This window comes from Candoia aspera, chromosome 4 (assembly GCF_035149785.1).
Source record: "Candoia aspera isolate rCanAsp1 chromosome 4, rCanAsp1.hap2, whole genome shotgun sequence".
Classification (NCBI taxonomy): Eukaryota; Metazoa; Chordata; class Lepidosauria; order Squamata; family Boidae; genus Candoia; species Candoia aspera.
In genome coordinates this window covers 90,235,917-90,258,613 of record NC_086156.1, presented here as the reverse complement: position 1 = coordinate 90,258,613, position 22,697 = coordinate 90,235,917, and the positions used below count along the sequence as shown (strand labels likewise).

Here is a 22,697-nt window from a genome sequence, read left to right as displayed (position 1 = left end):
AAGCTGAAAAACAAAAGAAAACAAAAGATTCTGGAAGAAGGAAATAACAAACCCCTTTTTTGTTGCAGCCAATGGAAAAAAATCAGAGTGGTTGTTTCTATATAATTACATCCACCCTGACTAGTATGACAGTTTTTGGGAGGGCAGAAGGGGTCAAAAAAGATGGGGGAAGAAAGCATACAGAACAAAGAAAGAGCAGATCAGTGGATACCTGTATAGAGAGGACAAGTGTGGCCAAGTTAAACAGAATGGATAGCACTACAATTTACACTTCAATGTCATGAAATCCCTCCATTTTGGAATTCTGAAGAAACAAATGTCTGAGATAATATCAATCAACATTTTGTTTAGGAACAATTTCTCTTGACATGATGTATGAATTTAACTCATTTTACAAATGCATAGATGGGGATGCAAATGGTATTCACAGGAAATATTTGTTGTCATTATCAATGAATTGAGAAAGACAACATTTAAATGCCAAATTTTCCATTTGGTGAAACATATAAAAAGAAAAAGAAAAGAAAAGAAAACAGAAGCATACTGTACATTACACTTGAATTTTCAGTATTGAACTGGAGTAAAATGTCATCCTTAAATTAATATGAATGTTTAACTGGAGTTCATTTTTATGTTTGTAAACGATATCATTAACTGTGTTTTATTTTTGACAGATCCTATGTTTTCTGAATCTTCTGGGCTGAAAAATCAAACTGTAATAAGAGAATTTATCCTGTTGGGATTCTCCAATGATCCACACATAGAGGGTTTTCTTCTTTTCTTCTTCATGATCATTTTTTTAGTCACCATCTTGGGAAATGTAATTGTTATATTGGTGATCAAGTCTCAGCTTCACCTTCAGATGCCCATGTTCTTCTTTCTCAGCCATTTAGCTTTTGTTGACATCTGCTATTCCTCAGTCACTGTTCCCAAGATGCTGGCAAACTTCGTAACAAAGCAGAAAACCATTTCCTGGGAAGGATGCATTGCACAGATCTTCTTCATTTTGCAAACAGCTTGTACAGAAGTGTTCATCCTCTCAGCAATGGGTTATGATCGATATGTGGCTGTATGTGCCCCCCTGCATTACAACAGATACTTGTCAAAAGAGATATGCAATAAACTGGTGGGTGGAGCTTGGCTCCTGGGATTCTTTTATGCTATAGTGAATGTCCTACCTTTGCTAAATATCCATTTTTGCAGCAAGAATATCATCACACATTATGTTTGTGAGCTTCCTTCACTCTTGGCCTTGTCTTGTACAGGGACACTCACTAATTACATCATTCTTCTTATATCATTGTTGGCGGTTGGATTCAGCTCGTTTCTTATCACTCTGGTCTCTTACGTTTATATTATTTCTGCTGTCCTGAAAATTAATTCAGCAGAAGGTAGGCAAAAAGCTTTTTCCACTTGCAGCTCCCATCTCATTGTGGTAGGTTTATTTTATATTACAGGTTTCTTCCGGTATATTAAGCCAAATTCAGAATCACTCATTAATCTGGACAAAGTGATCTCCATTCAGTACAGTATTTTTACTCCCCTTTTAAACCCAATCATATATAGCCTGAACAACAAAGAGATGAAACATGCCCTGGTGAAACTGTTTGGAACGTATAATCCCATTCCTCGATCCTGAAATAATATTAACTTGACCTGAAAGACTGTATTAGGGACATGTCATGCATACTAATGGTGAGCAGGAGGGGGACTCTATCCAGGGGGAAAAATGCATGGAGCTTTCTTTCAAAGGCTTTGAACTTTCCTTCAGAGAAATTCAGAGGAGACCCGTCCTGAGTTTTGGGTTTATCTGTGTGGGTTTCCCACAGTCTTTCAGTTTGGCAGGATTTTCTGTCTACTAGAGTAGGTCAATAAACACTAGAGACCAAGATACTGTCTCAGCATGATTCTTCACTCTAAGATAGGACAGGACATGTCATCATGGAGAAAATCTATCTATGTGGCTGCTGGGAGTTGGCAATCACTTGATGGCACATAATCAATCAATGAATCAATCAATGATGAGATAAGAACCTTTCATATTGCTCTGTTGATATAATTTAATTATACCAAGTCCGAGGTTCACCTTCAGATCCCCATGTTCTTCTTTCTCATCCATTTAACTTTTGTTGACATCTGCTATTCCTCATAAATTCAAAACAAGCTCACCCTCCTCTCTCTCTTTCAGCCTCCCCCTCTCTCTGCATGTCCATGTTTCTGTGTGTGTGTATGTGTGTGTGTGTCCATGCATCTTCAAGTCAGTGTTGGCTCCTGGTAACTGCCTTGACTTATCTCTGCAATTTTCTTGGCAAACTTTCAGAAATGGTTTGCCATTTCCTTCTTCCTAGGGCTGAGGGAGACTGACCCTCCCATGATCACCCAGCTAACTTCATGCCTAAGGCAGGACTAGAACTCATGGTCCTCCAGTTTCTAGCCTGATTCTTTAACAACTACACCAAACTGGCTCTCAGGTTGAACTTAGGCTTGCTCAAACATGTTCTCCATTTCCTCATGATTTTCATTCTTCACTGTTTTCTTTTTTGGGGGTGGGGGGTGGGAATGGGGTGAGTAAAACTTGGTTTAATTCAGAAATATGCATTCCTTTCATAAACTATTCATTTTTGTGTATTGATTAAAAAATCAATAACAAGTCAACTATAAATTTTAAAATATTTTCATAAATGAAAAAAAGGAAAAGCAAAGCAAAGGAAAATATTTTGACATATCTACCCTGCATATATTTTTATCTGGGGATGATGGATTCCCAATTGGTTTCCTCTGCCCTGAATTCCAGAAGGAATATGGTATGAACTCAGGCCTTTTTTATTATCTTGCTCCAAGAAAGGCTCCCTCACATTTAGACAAGGGTGGCAAGGATGCAGAGGGTTTCTCTCCTGCAACGAAACTACATCCTACAAGGTAAATGCACATTTCATGTGGACTGGGAGTTAGAGGAAATAAAGCATTTTTATGAACAAGATAGTTCTCCAATAGAGGTTGGTTCTTTTTTCACACTTTAGTGCAACAGTCAACAGAATTAACTAATAAAATGACTGGGAAACAGATGGAAAGGCTTTCTCAAAATACTCTTTCAATCAAATCTAATTTGAATTGCAACACTTTAATTGGGTTATTTTGGCTTTTAAATATAAATCATTATTGCACAGAACTTTGTTTTAGGGGGTCATCAAGACCATTTCTGCTCATTCTTAACATTCAGTATATTTTTCCCTTGAGTTACATGTTGGTACATTCTCTATAAGCAGGTGTTTAGAGTAAAACTAGAGGGCTAAACATGGAATGCTTAATATCTATCTATATCTACATCTCTATCAACTATATCAATATCTATATATCACCTATATTGTCTGTGTCTGTGTCTGTGTCTGTGTCTGTGTCTGTGTCTGTGTCTGTGTCTGTGTCTGGGTCTGGGTCTGGGTCTGGGTCTGGGTCTATCTATAAATTGCCAGACAATCTTCCCCTCTTTTGGAAGAAACAAATATGATGTATATATCACGTCCATTTAGATATTTTGCAAAATCTTCAAAGGTTATGTAAAGTTTCCTTTTTCGATTTTTTCACAACATATACTTCATTTTGCCAGACTTGGCTAAGGATAAAAAAAACTAACCATCATGATTTATCAGTTACCAGTTACCAGTTACCAGTTACCAGTTACCAGTTACCAGTCACCAGTCACCAGTCACCAGTCACCAGTTACCAGTTACCAGTTAGGGAAGGGAAGGGAAGGGAAGGGAAGGGAAGGGAAGAAGTCTTCCAAACTAAAAAGAACTTCTAGCACAATAGTTTCACATTTCACGTTTGAATGTCCTGAAATCTCTGCCCTCTGGACAAGTAGAAATTTGCCATAATCTGTATCAATGTTTTCCTTAAGACCAGTTATTTCTTGACATAATGCATTTGTACCTAATAAAGAGCCATTTAAATCAAATGCAATGTGTTTGTTTTTATTATTCATGTGCAATAAACTTTATTTTCTATGCAGTAAACTTGGGAGATGGCTCACTTCATACGTGGACAGATGGATACACAAAACAATATTAAGAACAAGTACTTTTAAGAATAATTAATGGATTTTCTCATGAAAACAGCTAAACACATCATGAAAATGAAAAAAAAACAAGTTAAATTTGTCCTTTGGTGAAAGAAATGAAAAGTAGGAAATGCAACATAATGCATTCTTACGTAGTTTTCAATTTTAATTTGATGTTTTATCATTTTTGCTTTCTTTTCTGACAGATCCTATGATTCCTGAATCCTCTGGGCAGGAAAATCACTCTGTAATAACAGAGTTTATCCTGTTGGGACTCTCCAATGATCCACACATAGAGGATTTTCTTCTTTTCTTCTTCATGGTCATATTTTTAGTCACCATATTGGGTAATCTTGTAATTATATTGGTGATCAAGTCTGAGCTTCACCTTCAGACCCCCATGTTCTTCTTTCTCAGCCATTTAGCTTTTGTTGACATCTGCTATTCCTCAGTCACTGTTCCCAGGATGCTGGCAAACTTCATAACAAAGCAGAAAACCATTTCCTGGGAAGGATGCATTGCCCAGATCTTTTTTTTTCTGCAAACATGTTGTACAGAAGTGTTCATCCTCTCAGCAATGGGTTATGATCGATACGTTGCTATATGCGACCCATTGCATTACAGCAGATACTTGACAAAAGAGATATGCAATAAAATGATGGGTGGAGCTTGGCTCCTGGGTTCCTTGTGTGCTACAGGGAATGTCCTGCCTTTGCTAAATCTTCAGTTTTGCAACAACAATATCATCAGACACTATAATTGTGAGCTTCCTTCACTCTTGGCCTTGTCTTGTGCGGACACTCTCACTAATTTCATTGTTCTTCTAATATTTGTGTTGGCATTTGGTTTTAGTTCATTTCTTTTCACTCTGGTCTCTTACATATATATTATTTCTGCCATCTTGAAAATTCATTCAGCAGAAGGCAGGCAGAAAGCTTTCTCCACCTGCAGCTCCCATCTCATTGTGGTAGGCTTATTTTATATTACAGCTTTTGTTCGCTATATGAAGCCAAGTTCAGAATCACTCATGGATCTGGACAAAGTGATCTCTATCCAGTATAGCATTTTAACTCCAATGTTAAACCCAATCATCTACAGCCTGAGAAACAAAGAGATCAGATCTGGTGTAGAGAAACTCTTTGGAAAGTGTAGGCCCATTCTTTACTCATGAAACAATATCCATAGTTCTTGACTTAATATCCCCACAGCTCCAGCAATGAGAGAGATAAAAGAATTAATGACACAGCAGGGTGAGGATTGCTACTTCCCCAAGGTCTCCAACATTGCAACTAGAGTTATGCTCCGATATGAGTATATGCAGAGTTCTCAATGAGTCCTGCTGTTATACTGTAGAATAATTCAAATGAAGCAGGGTAGTCTTGCTCTAATAGATATCTGAACAAGTTTTTTTTAAAGAATCAGGATGAAAGTATTCACTGAGATGTATTTATTTTTTATTTATTTTCTCCAAGATTATGGATATATATGTCTCTCTGTTTTACCTTGAAGCATGTAATTGAGATGTATTTTCCAAAACGATATGTATTTCTGAACAGATTTTATGTAATTGTATAAGAACGGAGCTGCAAGATTAAAACAAATAGAACATCCAATAAATTGTACACCATGATGTGATCACTATATTTATCATGGAAGTTGGCATCTATCTTTTCTTATCAGAATTTAGGAATAGACAATACATCCTGTTTAGAAAACCCATCATTTTTGTATCTCTTCATGGTGGTCACTGAAAACAGTCTTAGAAAATATATTACATTTATTCATCATGCAGGAATTATTTCATTGCTGTTATCTTGAGAGTGTTTCTGGTCATAATCCATATAATTTGGTTCACAAAGATAGACTTGCAGAAAGAATGATTAAATGGTCATTTCTATGTGCTTTGTGGGCAATTTTAAATTTACTACAAATACTGTTAAGACATATTCTTTGTCATTTTTTTGATAACTGAGGAGCTACTGAACAACTTTACTAATAATCTAATAGATATTGTTTTGCTTCCCAAACTGTATCAGGAAAGAATTTGCCTTAGGGGATGAATCATGGTTAGGCATTAGGGGTTATGCCCAGCTTTATAATCTTTAAAAAAATTGGGGCTTAAGTAATTTTTATGATGCAACAGTTTGTACGAAAGTAGCATGTAAGACCTCTACTTTACACTGATCTTCAACTGGGGATCAGGATCTCATCTCAAGATACAAGTGGCAGTGCAGGAAGTATAGATGTATGAAAAGTTTAAGCCTTGCATTGTTGAAACATTGGGCTGGGTGATGGTTGCTTACTTAGTTCATTGACAGTTAAACTGTGGGGGGCTTGTTCATTTGCTCAATTCAGGTGATGAAGTTATTTAGACTTTTTGACATTTTTGTTCTGTTAGTTTTTTATTTTTTTTTGAAATGTATTAGAATTTTATAAATGATTTGTATGTAGTTTTTGTAAGCCATTTAATGAAACTGGAGTGGGAGGCATGCACTTATGATCAATACAAAAAAATAATGCTTCCTTTTATATAGGTAACCTAAATGTATCCTTGATCATCATCCTTTCCATAACACTTGATAACAGAACATATTTATCCTACATGTCTCTTGGAGATAACAGATATTAGTTGAATTGCTTTGAAAGCCTGAGGGTGCTTGAGCAAATATTAAAAAAAAGACTAGTTCCTTGTAGTCTCTAACCTCTCTGAAATCTGTTTTCTGTACTTTCAACCAAAATTACAGAAAGGACTTTCTGCAGGTTGTGTTTGAGCTGAAAATAAATAAAAAGTCAAGCACTTTGGCCAACTCCTCTTCTACTAAAATTAGTGGCAGAATTATTTTAATTCCTAGTTTTGCCATTGGCAGAAGGGACAGCAGGAAATACTTGTGGGGAGAAGGGAAAAAATGAACTCTCAAAAACCTTTTATAGTAACAGCCAAGTAGCAGAGTTTCTTGGATATTGCAGCTTTGTCCATTTATTTTATCCATCTAAATTAAAAATAATTATTTAGACTGGATTTCATAACAGAAGTATTAGAGAATAAGTTCACTGAAACACAGGGTACTTTTTTTCTGGAGGAAAAAAACACTTGATCAGGATTTCACTATGAACAGGTTTAGCATATGTGAAAACCTATGTCTCCAATCTGATTTATATTCAGTCTTAGCTCATTTCTTATCACCCTGGTCTCTTATATTATATTATTTCTGCTGTCCTGAAAATTAGTTCAGCAGAAGGCAGGCAAAAAGCTTTTTCCACATGCAGTTCCTATCTCAGTGTTGTGGGCTTATATTACATCATAGGTTTTGTTTGTTACGTGAAGCCAAGTTCAGAATCACTCAGGGATCTGGACAAAGTGATCTCTATTCAGTATGGCATTTTAACTCCTATGTTAAACCAAATCATATACAGCCTGAAAAACAGAGAGATCAGATCTGGTGTAGAGAAACTCTTTGGAAAGTTTAGGCCCATTCTTTACCCGTGAAATGCTCTCTTTTCCATTATAGCATCTAATTTAAATCTATTTCTTCCCCCAAACAATATTTATTTCTAAACTTATTTTGACATATTTTGTTGTACTTACAGAAGAACTGAGCTCCAAGATTAAAACATTCATCTGGGCAATTGGGATGTATCCTTTCAAAGCAGAATGTATGAATAATTTAGAAATAATATGTCGTGTTTAGAATACATCATGTTTAAAGAATGCATCAGTTTTTATCTCCACATGGTGGTCACTGAAGACAGTTTTAGAAAATGTATTACATATGTTTATCATGCAGCTATTTTTTTCAGTTACTGCTGCTGTTTTATAACATTTCTAGTCTTAATCCATATAATTTCATTCAAATGTATAGACCTGCACAAAGAAGGAATAAGTAGATATTTCTGCATGCTTAATGATCAATTTGAAATTTACTACAAATCCTGTAAGGACATGTTCTGTGAAATTTTATGATCAATAAAGACCTAGTAAACAAATCTTCATGTTTATTTTTTTGGTAATTCCATGAATATTGTCTTGCTTTCCAAAACTGTGTCCTGAAAGAATTTGCCTTGGAGATTGAATCATGCTTAGAGATTATGTGTTACTATATATCCAGACTTAGAATATTTGGGAAATGGAACGGAAGGAATTTGTATGATTCACCAGGTTGTGCAGAAAGTATGAAAGCGTCATGTGAGACCTCTCCTTTAGACTGATCTTCAACTTGGGGTCAGGATCTGAACTCAGGATACAATTGATAGGATGGAAATGTGTAGATATATGAAAAGTTAAAAACTTACATTGTTGAAATGTAGAGCTGGGTGATGGCTGTCTGCTTCATTGATTGATAGTTAAACTATGGCAGGCTTGTTCATTTGGGTTAGCTAAATTCTGGTGAGAAGGTTATTTACAATTGTTGAATTTTTCAGCATTCTGTTTCATTCAATCAAACAATTCAAGTGACAGAGTTATTTCGAGTTTTTGAAGTTTTTGTTCAGTTAGTTTTATTATTTTTTGAAAGGGGTTAGAATTTTGTAGGTGATCTGTATGTACTTTTGTAAGCCATCTAGTTAAATTGGAGTGGACTGTGCAGCTGTAATGAATGAATAAAGAAATGCTTACTTTTAAACAAGTAACCTAAACAGATCCTTAATCATCATCCTTTCCATAACACTTCTGGTAACTATACTTATACATCCTATTTATCTCTTTCAGAGAACACAATTAGGTATTAGATGAGTTGCTTTCAACACTTGAGGGTGCTTGAGTAAATGTTAAAAAAAAAGACTAGTTCCTTTTAGTCAATATTCTGTCTGCAATAACATCTGTTTTCTGTACTTCCAACAAAAATTACAAAGATGAATTTCTGCAGATTTTTCAGATTGGAGAAGGAAAATGTCAAGTACTCTAGCCAACTCTTCTAGAAGAATCAATAGCAAAAATCTTTAATTCCTCGTCAAGATATGCTGAATTAGAGAACTTCTAAACTCCTCCAATTTAACATTTTTTTCCTTCTAGTTTTGTCATTGGCAGAAGGGACAGCAGGAAATACTAGTGGGGAGAAGGGAAAAAAATGAACTCTCCATATCCTTTTATACCAGCAGTCAAGTAACAGAATTTTTTTGGAGATTGCAGCTCTTCATCCATCTAATTTAATAATAATAATAATAATAATAATAATTTAGACTCAATTTCTTAACAAAATTACTAGGGAATAAGTCCACTTAAGGAGACCCAGTTTGGTTCTCAACAAAAAACAAAACAAAACAAAACAAAAAAGCAATGAAGAATGAAGAATGAAAGCCATGGGGAAATTGAGAACACTTTTGGACAGCCTGAAGTCCAACTTTACAGCCATTTTGGTGTAGTGGTCAAGGCATCAGGCTAGAGACATGGTGACCTTGAGTTCTAATCCTGCCTTAGGCACAAAGCCAGTTGTGTGACCTTGGGCCAGTCCCTCCCTCTCAGCTCTAGGAAGAAAGCAATGGCAAACCACTTCTGAAATCTTGCCAAGAAAGCTACAAGGATGAGTCTTAGTGTTGCCATCGATAAGCAATGTGGTTGCACAAGAGCTACAAGGTTGTTTTATTGAACTGAGGAGTCAACAACAGATGTTGCAACCTCTGCTGGAAGGTGGCTTGCCTCATGCATGTCCTGCATCGGCTCCTGGTGATCTTCTTCAAAGTTAACATCAGCCAGCTGATCTTGCCTTACCGAGGCTCCATTCAGTGACAATGGAGACATAGTTGCTGTGTCATGCTGCATTCAACTCAATGGTGTTGAAGCTGGCATAAAACCCCTCCAGTCCCCTGATTTATTGCTAAATCCACAATAGAATGTCCTGAAGAGAGTAATGGCTCCTTCTCAGCTACATGTTCCCCGATTGACCCAAAAGGATCTGGACTGCTGTTTTTTGGCAAGTCATAATCAGACAGTCCCTTGTTCACTGGGGGGAGAGAATTATTATCAGTGTTTGGGGACACAAGGTCTATGAGTGGCTCAGCTGTAGCCATTATGACCAGCAAGGTTTTCTTCAAATTTTCCAGCTTAAGCAAAATGTTATCTTGTTCTTTTCTTGGTAAAGAGCCGAAAGCATTAATGAGGCCAGCTTCAGTTGAATCGCAAACATCTTCATCAAATAGGGCAGGCTGACTCCCACACTCTTGCACTCTCAAGGCTGGAAGAGGAGAGACAGCCTTGGGAGCTGTCATGTCGCCACATAAGGATTTAACCTTTTCGTCGCAAAAGACTCTGATAGGGAAAATTTGAAACAAAGCTAAATACGACCTCATCTTAAATAGCATCAAAGGGATGGTAGATTGCTTGAAAGACAAGAGGATCCGCTTCTGGTTTGGAGCACTCAGAAGCCATTCTACAGCACGGAAATCTATCTGCCCCTGTTGGCAATGAAGAAGCTGACCCAGGGAAGTTACAATTGTTCTCCTAGCATTCCAGCATCCGACATTATGTCTATTCATGGAGACAACAAGAGCAATCTCTTGTGTCTGCAGTAGATGATTTGATTTAGCAGGAAATGCTTTGTTTTTTTTCCAAGGAATCTTTGTTGTATATAATTTCCCCACTCTTTGCCTTATCAGAAGTTGAGGGACTGTTCTTTAGGAGCTTCAGCTTTTTATCTAATTGCTTAACTTTCTCTTTAGCTGCTCTTTATCAGCACACTTGCCCTGGGTGTGAGGTTTAGCTGCATCTGTTTCATAAGCTTTTATAAGAGTAGAAGGTTTAAATTCACACTTTTGCACAAAAGCCCCTATATCTCCTTTCAACACATCCAGCTCATGTTTTATATCTGAGAGCTTTTCGAGTATCGAGATAACAGTTTGAGCCTTGAGCAAGCATTACTTTGCCATGAACTCCTTTGAGTTTTCCCATGGAAGTCTCTCCATATTCTGACTTTGCTTTTTATTTTTAGTATCAGACTTAATTTCGGATCCAGATACTTCGGCTAAGTGCCTGGAATGACAATGCATGAGGGGAGCCCATACCAAAGTCCTGGCTCTCATTTAGCTCTTCCCTAACAGATAGGGATAGCTCTAATAACTGTTGATTCTCCACCTCTGTTTGAAGATCTCATTCCAGTATTTCAATTTTGTTGGGAGCGGGAAGGATGTTTATTTTACTTATGTTTCCCTTTCGTGCAAAGCAATCTTTAATTCTTGGTTGTTTAGCAAGCTTCAGTGGAGGAAGGGAATTTGGGCTAACATCATTTCTTTTCTTCCATTTACCCATGTCAGTCAGTCCCGCATAAAATCCTTTAGATGAGAATTTATTTTCAAAGTCGTCTTATCCAAACAAATTACTAAAATTAAAATAGGTCTAAATAACTCTAAGACTACTAGAAAGGGAAAGGAAAAAAAAAAGTTATACTAAAAAATACTAAAAATAATTGAATCTATTTTGGAGTGGCAGGAGCTGCAAAAAATGTGTGCTATCAGGCTGGTGACTCCGTCTGCAACCTTGTGGTTGCACTTCATGACCATATCATTTTGTGATGGGAATTCCAGTCCCAAGTTTCTTCATAAGTTGAGGACTACCTCGATTCAGATTGTTCTTGATGAAAGCAAGCCAGTGGGTCCTCTAAACAAAGTATATTTGTTCCAAATTCTGATATGAATTGACAGATTCTAGATTCACAGATAGATGTGCAGACCTATAACAAATGTACAGAATATATTGGATATTCCATTTGTTTTAATGTTGTAGCTCAAGTCTTATATAAAGAAATATACCAACTTATATTTAGAAAAGCATTTTTGGAAAACAGTTTTTGATTACATGTTTTAGAATAAGATATATTTAGCGATACATACTTTGATATATAAATAAAAAAAGATACTTAAATGTAAGTGCATACATTTATACATTTAAAAAAAAAGTATTGATATTAGATTAATCATGTGTGTGTGTGCACATGTACATGCTGCTGCACTTGGAAAGAGAAAGAGAGAGAGAGGAAGATTACCTTGTTTTGAATTTGTTATGGTATAACTAAATTATATCAACCGAACAATATGAAAGTTCCATACAGTATATCCTCATTGATTGATTGATTGATTATGTGCCATCAAATGCCAACTCCTAGCAACCACTCAGATAGATTTTCTCCATGATTATGTGTCCCTAACCCGGTCCTTCAGGCCTTACAATAAGCACCCATCACCACTGTGAGTCTATCCACCTTGCTACTGGTCATCCTCTTTTTCCCTTTCCTTCCAGCTTCTCTAGAGAGTTAGGTCTTTCCTTAATGTCTCTGAACTAGGATAATGTGACCCTGATATAACCTCATATTGGAAATAAAATTCCACTCCTAATGGGAAGAGCTTCGAGGAAGATAGTGAGACCACCAATCACTTTGCTATGTTATTAAATTCTTTGGTAGTTAGCTCCCACATTTCTAGCTGTGTGAATATAAAATAAATAAATATCTATGGATATTACTTCAGGATTAAGGAATTGGATTATACTGTATCACCAGGGCACGTTTGATCTCTTTTTTGTTGTTCAGGCTATATATGATTGTGTTTAAAAGGGGCATAAAAATATTGTATTGAATGGAGATTTCACAGTTCAGAAAGAAGCTGGGAAATGGCTGAGAAAGAACATGGAGGTCGGAAGGTGATGCTCAGACTTGATCACTAATATAACTGTTATATTTCCCAGGATGGTGACTAAAAAAATGATCATTAAAAATCAAATGATCATATGATCATAAATAAATAAACAAAACAAATTATCATAAACAGTAAAAAAGCAATCATAAATAAAAAAAGAAGACAATCCTCATTGGAAAGTTGCAACAGGGAAACAGCCCATGGGATATTTCCATCTTGAAATGTCATGATTTGGAAAGATTTGCAAATCCATGCAGTATTGATAACTAAAATAAAAAAGGTAACTTATTCTACTTCACACATCTCTGCCATGGTTACACATATTTTGGCAGATTTGAAAATAAATCAAATCCCACATTTAAGTGTTCCAGAACTATCTACTTCTTAAAAAGTTAGTGAAATAGGTTTTGACCTATGCTGAACCTCCTGATGGTGAAATCCTAATGATGTATTTTTTTGGGGGGGAGGGGTCTTTTTTAAGTGGACTTTTTTGTTTGTGTGTCTTCAAGACATTGTTGACTCCTGGTGATTGCCTGGACAAGTACCTGAAGCATTTCAGAAGTGATATGCCATTGCCTCTTTCCTGGAACTGACAGACTGTGACTGGCCCCAAGTCACCCAGCAGGCTTTGTGGGACTGGAAATTAGTCTCCTGGTTTCTAGCCTGATGCCTTAACCACTACACAAAACTGGATCTCAGGTTGAAACTCAGGCTGTTCAAACATGTTCTCAATTTCCTCATGGCTTTCACTTCATTCTTAAAGGTTTTTTGTGGGTCCTTTTAGTGGGGGTAAGTATCATTTGGAAGTCAGCTGAGTAACTTTGGGCATGGGATTCATTCATTCCAATTACCTCCAAAACAATATTTATTTCTAAACATACTTGATGAAGTTATATAAGAACTGAGCTGCAAGATTAAAACAAATAGATGATCCAATGAATTCTACACCATTTTATGTTCTGCATATTTATATGGGAAGTTGGGATCAAAACTTTCTTATCAGAATTTAGAAATAATACATTTTCTTATATTTCTTTTATATTTCTTAAAATATTTTATTATAATACTAACATTTCTTATAAAACCCAACAGTTTTGTATCTCCACATGGTGGTCAATGTGCACAATCTTAGCAAATGTGCATATATTTTACATATATTTATCATGGAGCTATTTTCTTCAGTTCCTGCTGCTGTCTTAATAACATTTCTAGTCCTAATCCATATAATTGTATTCAAATGGATAGACCTGCACACAGAAGGATTAACTAGCCACTTCTATATGCTTCATGGGCAACTTTACATTTATTACAAATTCTGAAAATACATATTCTTTGTAATTTGGTGATCAAGATCAACCAAGTCCTAGTGAACAATTCTTCATGTTTTCTTTTCTAGTAATTTCATGAATATTTATTTGTTCTCCGAAACTATATCTTGAATGAACTGGCCTAGGAGACTGAGTCATGCTTAGAGATTATGTGTTACTATATATCCAGACTTAGAATATTTGGGAAATTGGAACAAAATAAGTTCTTATGATGCACTGGGTTCTACAGAAAGTGTGAAAGCAGCATGTAAGACCTCTCCTTTACACTGATTTTCAACTGGGGATCAGGATCTGGTCTCAGGATACAATTGGAAGGGTGGAAAAATGTAGATATATGAAAAGTTCAAACCTTTCATGGTTGAGACTTTGTACTCGGTGATGGGTGTTTACTTCATTTGGTCTAGTGGTTTAGATACCAGGCTAGAAACCAGGAGACTATGAGTTCTAGTTCCATCTTAGTCATGAAAGTCAGCTGGGTGACTTTGGGCCAGTCACTGTCTCTCAGCCCAACTCCCCTCACAGCGTTGTTGTTGTGGGGAAAATAGGAAGAGGAAGGAGTATAAGGTATGTTTCCCACCTTGAGTTATTTATAAAAAAATAATAAAGGTGGGATGAAAAATCTAAAAAATAAAACAAAAATAAATAGCAAAATATATTTCACATATTTACCCTGCATATATATTTAACCTGGGGATGATGGATTCCCAGTTGGTTTCCTCTGCCCTGAGTTCCAGAAGGAATAACAGTATGAACCCAGGCCTTTATTATCATCTTGAACCAGGAAAGACTCCCACACATTTAGACAAAAATGCAGTGTTTCTTTCCTGCAACAGAACTACTTCTTACAAGGTAAATTCACATTTCATGTGGAGTGGGGGTTAAAGAGAGAAAGCATTTTTATCAACAAGGAAGCTCTCCAAAAGAGGTTGATTCTTTTTTTCACATTTTAGTGTCCTGAAAACAACTAAACACATCATGAAAATGAAAAATCAAATTCACCCTTTGGTGAAAGAAATGAAAAGTAGGAGACTCAACATAATGCATTCTTATGTAGTTTTCAAGATTAATTTGAAGTTTTATCATTTCTGCTTTCTTTTCTGACAGATCCTATGATTTATGAATCCTCTGGGCTGGAAAATTACTCTGTAATAACAGAGTTTATCCTGTTGGGATTCTCCAATGATCCACACATAGAGGGTTTTCTTCTTTTCTTCTTCATGATCATTTTTTAGTCACCATCTTGGGAAATGTAATTGTTATATTGGTGATCAAGTCTGAGCTTCACCTTCAGACCCCCATGTTCTTCTTTCTCAGCCATTTAGCTTTCGTTGACATCTGCTATTCCTCAGTCACTGTTCCCAGGATGCTGGCAAACTTCGTAACAAAGCAGAACACCATTTCCTGGGAAGGATGCATTGCACAGATCTTCTTCATTTTGCAAACAGCTTGTACAGAAGTGTTCATCCTCTCAGCAATGGGTTATGATCGATATGTGGCTATATGTGCCTCCCTGCATTACAGCAGATGCTTGTCAAAAGAGATATGCAATAAAATGGTGGGTGGAGCTTGGCTCCTGGGTTTCTTGTGTGCTACAGGGAATGTACTACCTTTGCTAAATTTCATTTTTTGCAGCAAGAATATAATCAGACACTATATTTGTGAGCTTCCTTCACTCTTGGCCTTGTCTGGTGCAGACACCCTCACTAATTACATTGTTCTTCTTATGTCTGTGTTAGTATTTGGTTTTAGCTCATTTCTTATAACCCTTGTCTCTTATATTTACATCATTTTAACCGTCCTGAAAATTAAATCAGCAAAAGGCAGGCAGAAAGCTTTTTCCACATGCAGTTCTCATCTCACTGTTGTGGGCTTATTTTACACCACAGGTCTTGTTCGCTATATGAAGCCAAGCTCAGAATCTCTTATGGATATGGACAAAGTGATCTCTATCCAGTATAGCATTTTAACTCCAATGTTAAACCCAATAATCTACAGCCTGAAAAACAAAGAGATCAGATCTGTTGTATTGAAAATATTTTGAAAGTGGAGGCCTACTCCTTATCCTTAGAATTATATCCAGGTCTCTTACTATTTGCATATATCCATCACTGGATGATAAAAATGATGAATAATGCAGTTGGGCCCAGATATAGGCTCCTTATCTCCTAAAGCTTCCAACACTGTGCTGCTAAATTAATTAAGAATAATCCAACCAAAACAAGGTAGTTATGTTCTATATGATCCATCCTATTTAGCAATTAAAAAAAATGTTCTAAATATATTTTATCTTATAGCATGTCTTTTCAATGTATTTTTCAGAAATATTTATTTCTAATCAGGTATTAATATGTTTATATATAAGAATTGAGCTGCATGTTTAAAATAAATGAGAAATCCAATATATTCTGCAGCATGTTGTGATATGCACTTTTAACCACAATATTAGGATCCATCATTCTGTATCAAAACTTAGAAGTAAAACATGACATTTTGTGAACCCATATATTTTAGAGGTGTTGAAGCTATGATGGAAAGCTAAAGAGACAGACCTCACCATTTCAATTATTTAGTCCTAAATAAAATACTATACATATTCATCATGCCGCAGTTGTCAGTTTCTGCTGTTGTTCTGGTAGGATTTCTAGTCACAATCCATCTAACTTGGATCAGATAGATCAACCTGCACACAGAAGGATTAACTGGCTTTGTGGATCATTTTAAAGAATCTTCTATGAACAATAAAGAGACACATTCTATGTCATATGATGATTAAAACAGACCCAATGAATAGCTTTCCATTTCTTTTTTCTGTTATTTAATGAATATTGTTTTATTTCCCAAAATTCTACCATGAAAAACTCTGCCTTGGGTGGAGGGTGAAGCATGCTTAGAGATATCATTAGAGATGATATCCAGACTTAAAATCTTTGAGAAATTGGGACATAAGAAATCTTTATCATGCACTTAGTCATACATAAAATATGAAAGCAGCACAGAAGACCTCCCTCTCTTCTTTACATTGATCTTCAGCTGGTGATAAAGATCTGACAAGGGACAAGGGTGGAAGGGCAAGGAAGGATTGGGAGTCTGAAAGTTCAAAAATTATATGGTTGGAATTTTATGAGCTGGGTGATTGTTGCTTACTTTGTTCATTGACAATTAAATAATTGTGGGAGCCTTGCTCATTTGGTTTAATACATTTCAACTGACAAAATCATTTTAAGGTTTTAGCATTCAGTTTTGTTACTTCTAGAATTTTTAAAATGTGTTAGAATTTTATAAATGATATATGTGTACTCTTGTATATCATCTAGTATAACTGGAGTGGATAACATGTACATTCTCTGATAGTCAAATCCAAGTTAGACTTTTTACACATCTCCTTCATTTAGTTCCATCATTAAATATATGTAAAGAAAAAGTAGTATGAAATATTCTTACTCTTTTAGTCCTATTTCTATCTTAGGTACTACTAATACCATTATATTCTAAATGTTGTCATGAATGCACTTTATATATAACATTTCAATTATCACTGGATTGTCAAGAATGAAAAGCTATAGGATACAATGTATTGGTAGCACTACAGATTAGAACTTTATTAACTGATCAGTTTGATTCAACAAATGAATAAATCCTAGTTTATCAGACTAATGCTCATCTCCTGCAGCTGCTCACTCTGTAGGATCAGCTCTGCCTGGCTTCAAGTATCAAATTAGTGACCAAATTGACCCTTTTTAATGAAATCATGTCAAAATAACTTTAGGGGGGGGGGTGTTTTTGTTTTTTGCTTTCCCAACCACAAACAATTCTGTATAAGAACATATAATCAAAATACATCAGGAATCTTTCAAGTAAAAATGATGAATTTAGACAGTAAATTATACTTGAATAATTACTACTTATATTAGTATTATTATGTTCAGCTTTGTACAAATGTATTTCCTGGCCTCAGAAATTTAATGATAAAAATCATAAGAAATATGGAATACTGATAGCAAGAGAAAGTGGGGGGGGATAAAGAATGGATTTTTTCTCCATATAGTATGTAGAGGTCCCCAGTTTTCAGGGCACTTGGATAAATTTCAGATTTTATGAGAATGTGTTAACAAAATCTCTGCCAGTCATAATGGGATTTTCCAATTGCATAGCTTGTCATTTTCTTTTTTTTCTGAGGAGGTAGGCAAACAAAACACTGCATAACCAGCTACTATTTTCTTTTGTAGCACTTCAGATGCACAAAAGAAAATAGTAGCTGGTTATGCACTTCAGATGCACAATTAATTTAAAACTAGACAGGTTATAAAAGAAAATGATGTAGGCCCACTGCTTTAGAGGAAGGCCTCTTAAAAGAACAGAGGCAAGAACCAAAGTACAAGGTATATGTTGAGTCTAATTTGTTAAATATCAGTAAGAACATAAGCAGTGCCCTGCTGGATTGGACCCCAAGCCTATCTAGTCCAGCAGTCTGGTCTCACAATGGCCAACCAACTGCAGAAGGAAGCTTACTAGTCTCCCAGCAGATGGCCTTCCACGAATTGGTCCAAACCCTTTTTGAAGCCAGCCAGGTGGGTAGCCCACACCACATCTTGCAATGAATTTCAAAGTTGAATTACATGTTGAATAAAACAAGAGAAGTCATGAAGAAATGAATAGGCTGCAACCCCTTGATTTCCTATAAGGGGTTCTTATAAAATTGTGTGGAAGTAAGCCTATCTATCTATGCACTGAGGTTGAAGTGATAAATATTATGAAAAATATTCAAGTATTCAGAATCTTCTTGTTTGGCTATCATTAGATATATTAGATTGATGCCAGATTAATTTTATTTAATATATAGTGAGTTAATGGATTATTAGGATTAGCTTAATAAACCAGATACCTCTACTGTCCAAAAGCATGGTTATCAGTGTATAAGAGAAAGAGAATTAAAAAAAAATATATGGAAGGAGTTTTTAAGAACTCATCATCTCCACATACAGATGAATTTTGTCAGGGTAAAATTAAACTGACTTAGAATATGTACATATTATGTTATAATATTTGGTTGGGACAGAAGGGTTCCCATTTGACTTAACCATACAAAAGATTTGTTTCTTTTCCTATTTTAGCCTAAACACTTTTCCCCCATAGATTTCATTATAGAGTGACTGGGAAATTACTGGACCCTCCAGTAGGACGAGTGGTGCCTCCAACATTTTCAATCCAACTTATATAATACTTTAGATTCAACTACATCAACAACCACAGCAAAACTATGTTGTTCTTTTTAAAGTAGCAACTGCTTTAGAGAAACATATAAAATTCTAAAATATCTAAGAAAAATTAGAGGAATTGCTATGATGTATTGTGCAAACTACAGAACAGTACTTGGCTGTGGTCAATGAACTAAAATCAGATTGATCAAATAGTAACAATTTAAGATAAAATGAGTCAGAATGACCAGGATGTTTAGTGAAGAATGGGGATAGTAATTCCTGGTGAGCATCTGCATAGAGGGAGCAATACAAAATAACATGTTGGATCGTTTCAATTGTTCCTCCACCAGGACCATAGTGATGCCAGTACCCACAAATGGGGGACTCTGACTTCTTCAAAATATTCAAAATATTGTTCTTGAAAGAACAAACCTTTCAAGCCAATACCCTTATGTCAGCCTATATGTTATATAAAAAGTCTGCATAGGCTGCATCTCTCTTTTGCCAAACCTTTGCATGGAAGGGAACAAATGTTCTAACACAATGTCTGTATTGAAAGGAAATGCATTCTTCCTTTATGTGAATCCTTCTAGCTGTTTTTAATAGTCAAATGCAGAAATCTATACTAACAGACCACTGTGTTAGATAAAACTATTTCTAAATATTCAAAGAGACCCACTCATACAAACTTAACTGGCCTTTTGGGATAAGTCTTTCTATTTCTTCTCCAAGTTTGTGTGGTTCAGGAGATCCCCTTAGAGTTTGTACCACTGTTATAAATAAAGCTGTTCATTCTATGCATGATTTAAGTGAGCAGTGAAACCTTTCTGAAGCATATCAGGTATTTTTTTTTCCAATTCTTTTTATATTACTGCATGTGTGTCCATTCTTTAGGTAATCAAATGCATGTATTTGTCATAACAGAATAGACACATACATGTTCTTGACCAATACATCTGATCTTACAAGGATGCAGAAAAGTACTGCTAACAAAAACATCATTTTTCATGCTTGATTTTAGTATATATACACATTACTAGATATTTTTCTTATATATTTTTTTCAAGAAAAAATGGTGTCCTCGAAGCTTTAGTCTATATTTAATTGTTGTTATGTCATTGTTCTACACATTTTTATGCTCTTTTCTCAAAACTGGGGAGGTTTTGTGGTTTTGCTAGGTACACTTGACTCTCAAATGGTCCTTGTAGTACACCCCTCCCCCACACCAATTTTTTACCTCATAACATTGGAAAATCTGGTTTTGCTAATCTTCACTGGAAAAAAATTGTGTAGCCCAAATTTTTTAATTAACCTTGAGGACTGCTAACTTCTATGGCAGCAGCTCTGAGATGATGAAGGTTCATCTTCAATATGTTACCAAGTGTCATCAGCATGTGTGTGTTTGGTTTGCAATAGCCAACATTTACCTCCATACTACCAACTGAAATTTCAAAATGTGTTTCTGTTCATGTCTTTTTTTGAATGACTTACCAAAAGAACCATGAATCCAAAATATATATTTTTTAACAATGCTATGTTTGCACATTTTAAATAAATGAATGAATGAACAAATAAATAAAGAAATAGTTGGGTTAATAAAAGTTACCAGTGATTGAGATATCATCATCAATGGGATAACTTGATTATTTTTATGGAATACAATAAGGATTAAAAATGCTACACTTTGGCTGAAGGTTACATGCTTATTACACCTTTAATACTTTAATATTTTATATATATCTATATCTATCTATCTATCTATCTATCTATCTATCTATCTATCTATATCCTTTTGTTCAGTGAAAAGACAAGCCATTCTTGCTTATCTACTATTTGCTTCTTCCATTTTTTTTTTCCTAAACACATTTATAATGTTTTCTCCACATTGTAGATGGTATTTTGCTGAAACGGGAATGGAAAATCTGAATACTACAGTGACCTACTTCATTCTGTCTGGCTTTTCATACAATATTCCAGTACAGATGTTTCTTTTTCTTGTGTTTTCACTCATTTATGCAGTGACATTAATGGGGAATATGATTATTATGTTGGTAATAAATAACTGCAGTCATCTTCAAAACCCCATGTACTTTTTTCTGAGTCATCTTTCTTTTCTGGATATTTGCTATTCCTCAGTCACAGTCCCTAAAGTTCTTCTGAATTTCTTTGATGGTCAAACCATTTCATATAACAACTGCATTACTCAGATGTTTTTTATTCTTCTGACAGGAGGCGCAGAAGTTTTTATTCTTACAGCAATGGCTTATGACCGATACATTGCCGTACATGACCCACTTCATTATATAGAAAGAATGAACACATTATTTTGTAAACAGTTAGTGGGAAGTGCATGGGCAACTGGGTTTTTCTATGCTGTTGCAAATACAGTGCCTATGCTGAAGCTAGTGTTCTGTGGTCCAAATACTATCAGACACTTCTCCTGTGAATTTCCATCTCTTCTTGCCTTGTCCTGCACTGAAACCATAACAAGTAAAATTATGTTCTATGTTACTGGTGGTATAGTTGGGATGTTCACATTCTCACTTACTCTGGTGTCCTATGTCAACATTTTCATCACAATCCTGAAGATGAATTCAGCAGAAGCTAAGAAGAAAACCTTCTCCACCTGCAGTTCTCATCTCATCGTGGTGGCTTTATTCTATGTGACTGGCTACTTTCGGTATCTAAGACCCAGTTCAATCTCTTCAGTGGTTATGGATGAACTCTTCTCTGTGCAATACAGTATTTCTACACCCATGTTAAACCCAATTATCTACAGTCTGAAGACTAAAGAAGTAAAGGAGGCCATTAAACACCTGCTGAATATTAAGCAAATAAACCAATGAATATCAATCTCTTGCAAACTCTGTTTCCTTTACGTGAAACTGTTCAAATATTTCTGAATCAATTCATTTCAGTTTAGGTTACAAACAACTGAGCTTCCTTTTGTTTAAAGTATATAAAACTTCCTTCTTTCCTTCCTCTACCTATATTAGATTTTTTGGATAATATCTAGAGATTTACCCATAGAAGAGGCCTATGAATATGGAACTATCTCAGAAGAATATGGTTTGTAATTCACAAAGGTTAAGAAGGGGAGCAAGATTACAGAAACAAACAGACACAAAACAAAACCCCACAGTCTGTTACCTCTGCTACTTTTCTGCTGGATATATCAGACTGGTGATTCCTCTCTGGCCCTTCCCTGAGCACTGATCCCTCCAGCACTTAAGGGAGCAGTAGAGAAGGAACAAGTTGTATAGCCTGTTTTTCCAAAGCCATCTCCATGGGTAAATCTCTGAGTCAGATCCTTCATTATATGACCATTAAGGAAGGCTACTGTAGTTGCTGCTTCTGTATATTTAAGGTAAAATAAATAAATACATATTTATGTGCATATTTTATTTCACTGTAGCACTTGAAAAATTAGGACAATATTACACTACTAATCATTTGAGGCCTAATCCAAGTAAGACCCAAGTGTGCACTTTTCATCTT

The 22,697-nt window shown here is 35.6% G+C and overlaps 3 protein-coding genes and 1 pseudogene across 3 annotated transcripts; all 4 read left to right on the top strand.

The window, feature by feature from the left end:
• The first annotated feature begins 679 nt into the window (after positions 1-679).
• Positions 680-1,639, top strand: LOC134496531 (olfactory receptor 5A2-like). The gene has a single exon (XM_063302255.1). The coding sequence runs from the start codon at positions 680-682 to the stop codon at positions 1,637-1,639; it is 960 nt and encodes a 319-aa protein (XP_063158325.1).
• Positions 1,640-4,265: 2,626 nt separating this feature from the next.
• On the top strand, positions 4,266-5,225 carry LOC134496530 (olfactory receptor 5AR1-like). The gene has a single exon (XM_063302254.1). It carries the CDS (start codon positions 4,266-4,268, stop codon positions 5,223-5,225), a length of 960 nt encoding a protein of 319 aa, XP_063158324.1.
• Positions 5,226-15,110: 9,885 nt separating this feature from the next.
• Positions 15,111-16,042, top strand: LOC134496529 (olfactory receptor 8S1-like; annotated as a pseudogene).
• A 5,070-nt stretch (positions 16,043-21,112) lies between these two features.
• On the top strand, positions 21,113-22,045 carry LOC134496528 (olfactory receptor 5T17-like). Its single transcript, XM_063302252.1, has one exon. The coding sequence runs from the start codon at positions 21,113-21,115 to the stop codon at positions 22,043-22,045; it is 933 nt and encodes a 310-aa protein (XP_063158322.1).
• Positions 22,046-22,697: the final 652 nt, after the last annotated feature.

What these genes read in the sequence shown, in the direction of transcription:
- LOC134496531 (XM_063302255.1), top strand. Translation starts at nt 680, where the DNA reads ATGTTTTCTGAATCTTCTGGGCTGAAAAATCAAACTGTAATAAGAGAA.
- LOC134496530 (XM_063302254.1), top strand. Translation starts at nt 4,266, where the DNA reads ATGATTCCTGAATCCTCTGGGCAGGAAAATCACTCTGTAATAACAGAG.
- LOC134496528 (XM_063302252.1), top strand. Translation starts at nt 21,113, where the DNA reads ATGGAAAATCTGAATACTACAGTGACCTACTTCATTCTGTCTGGCTTT.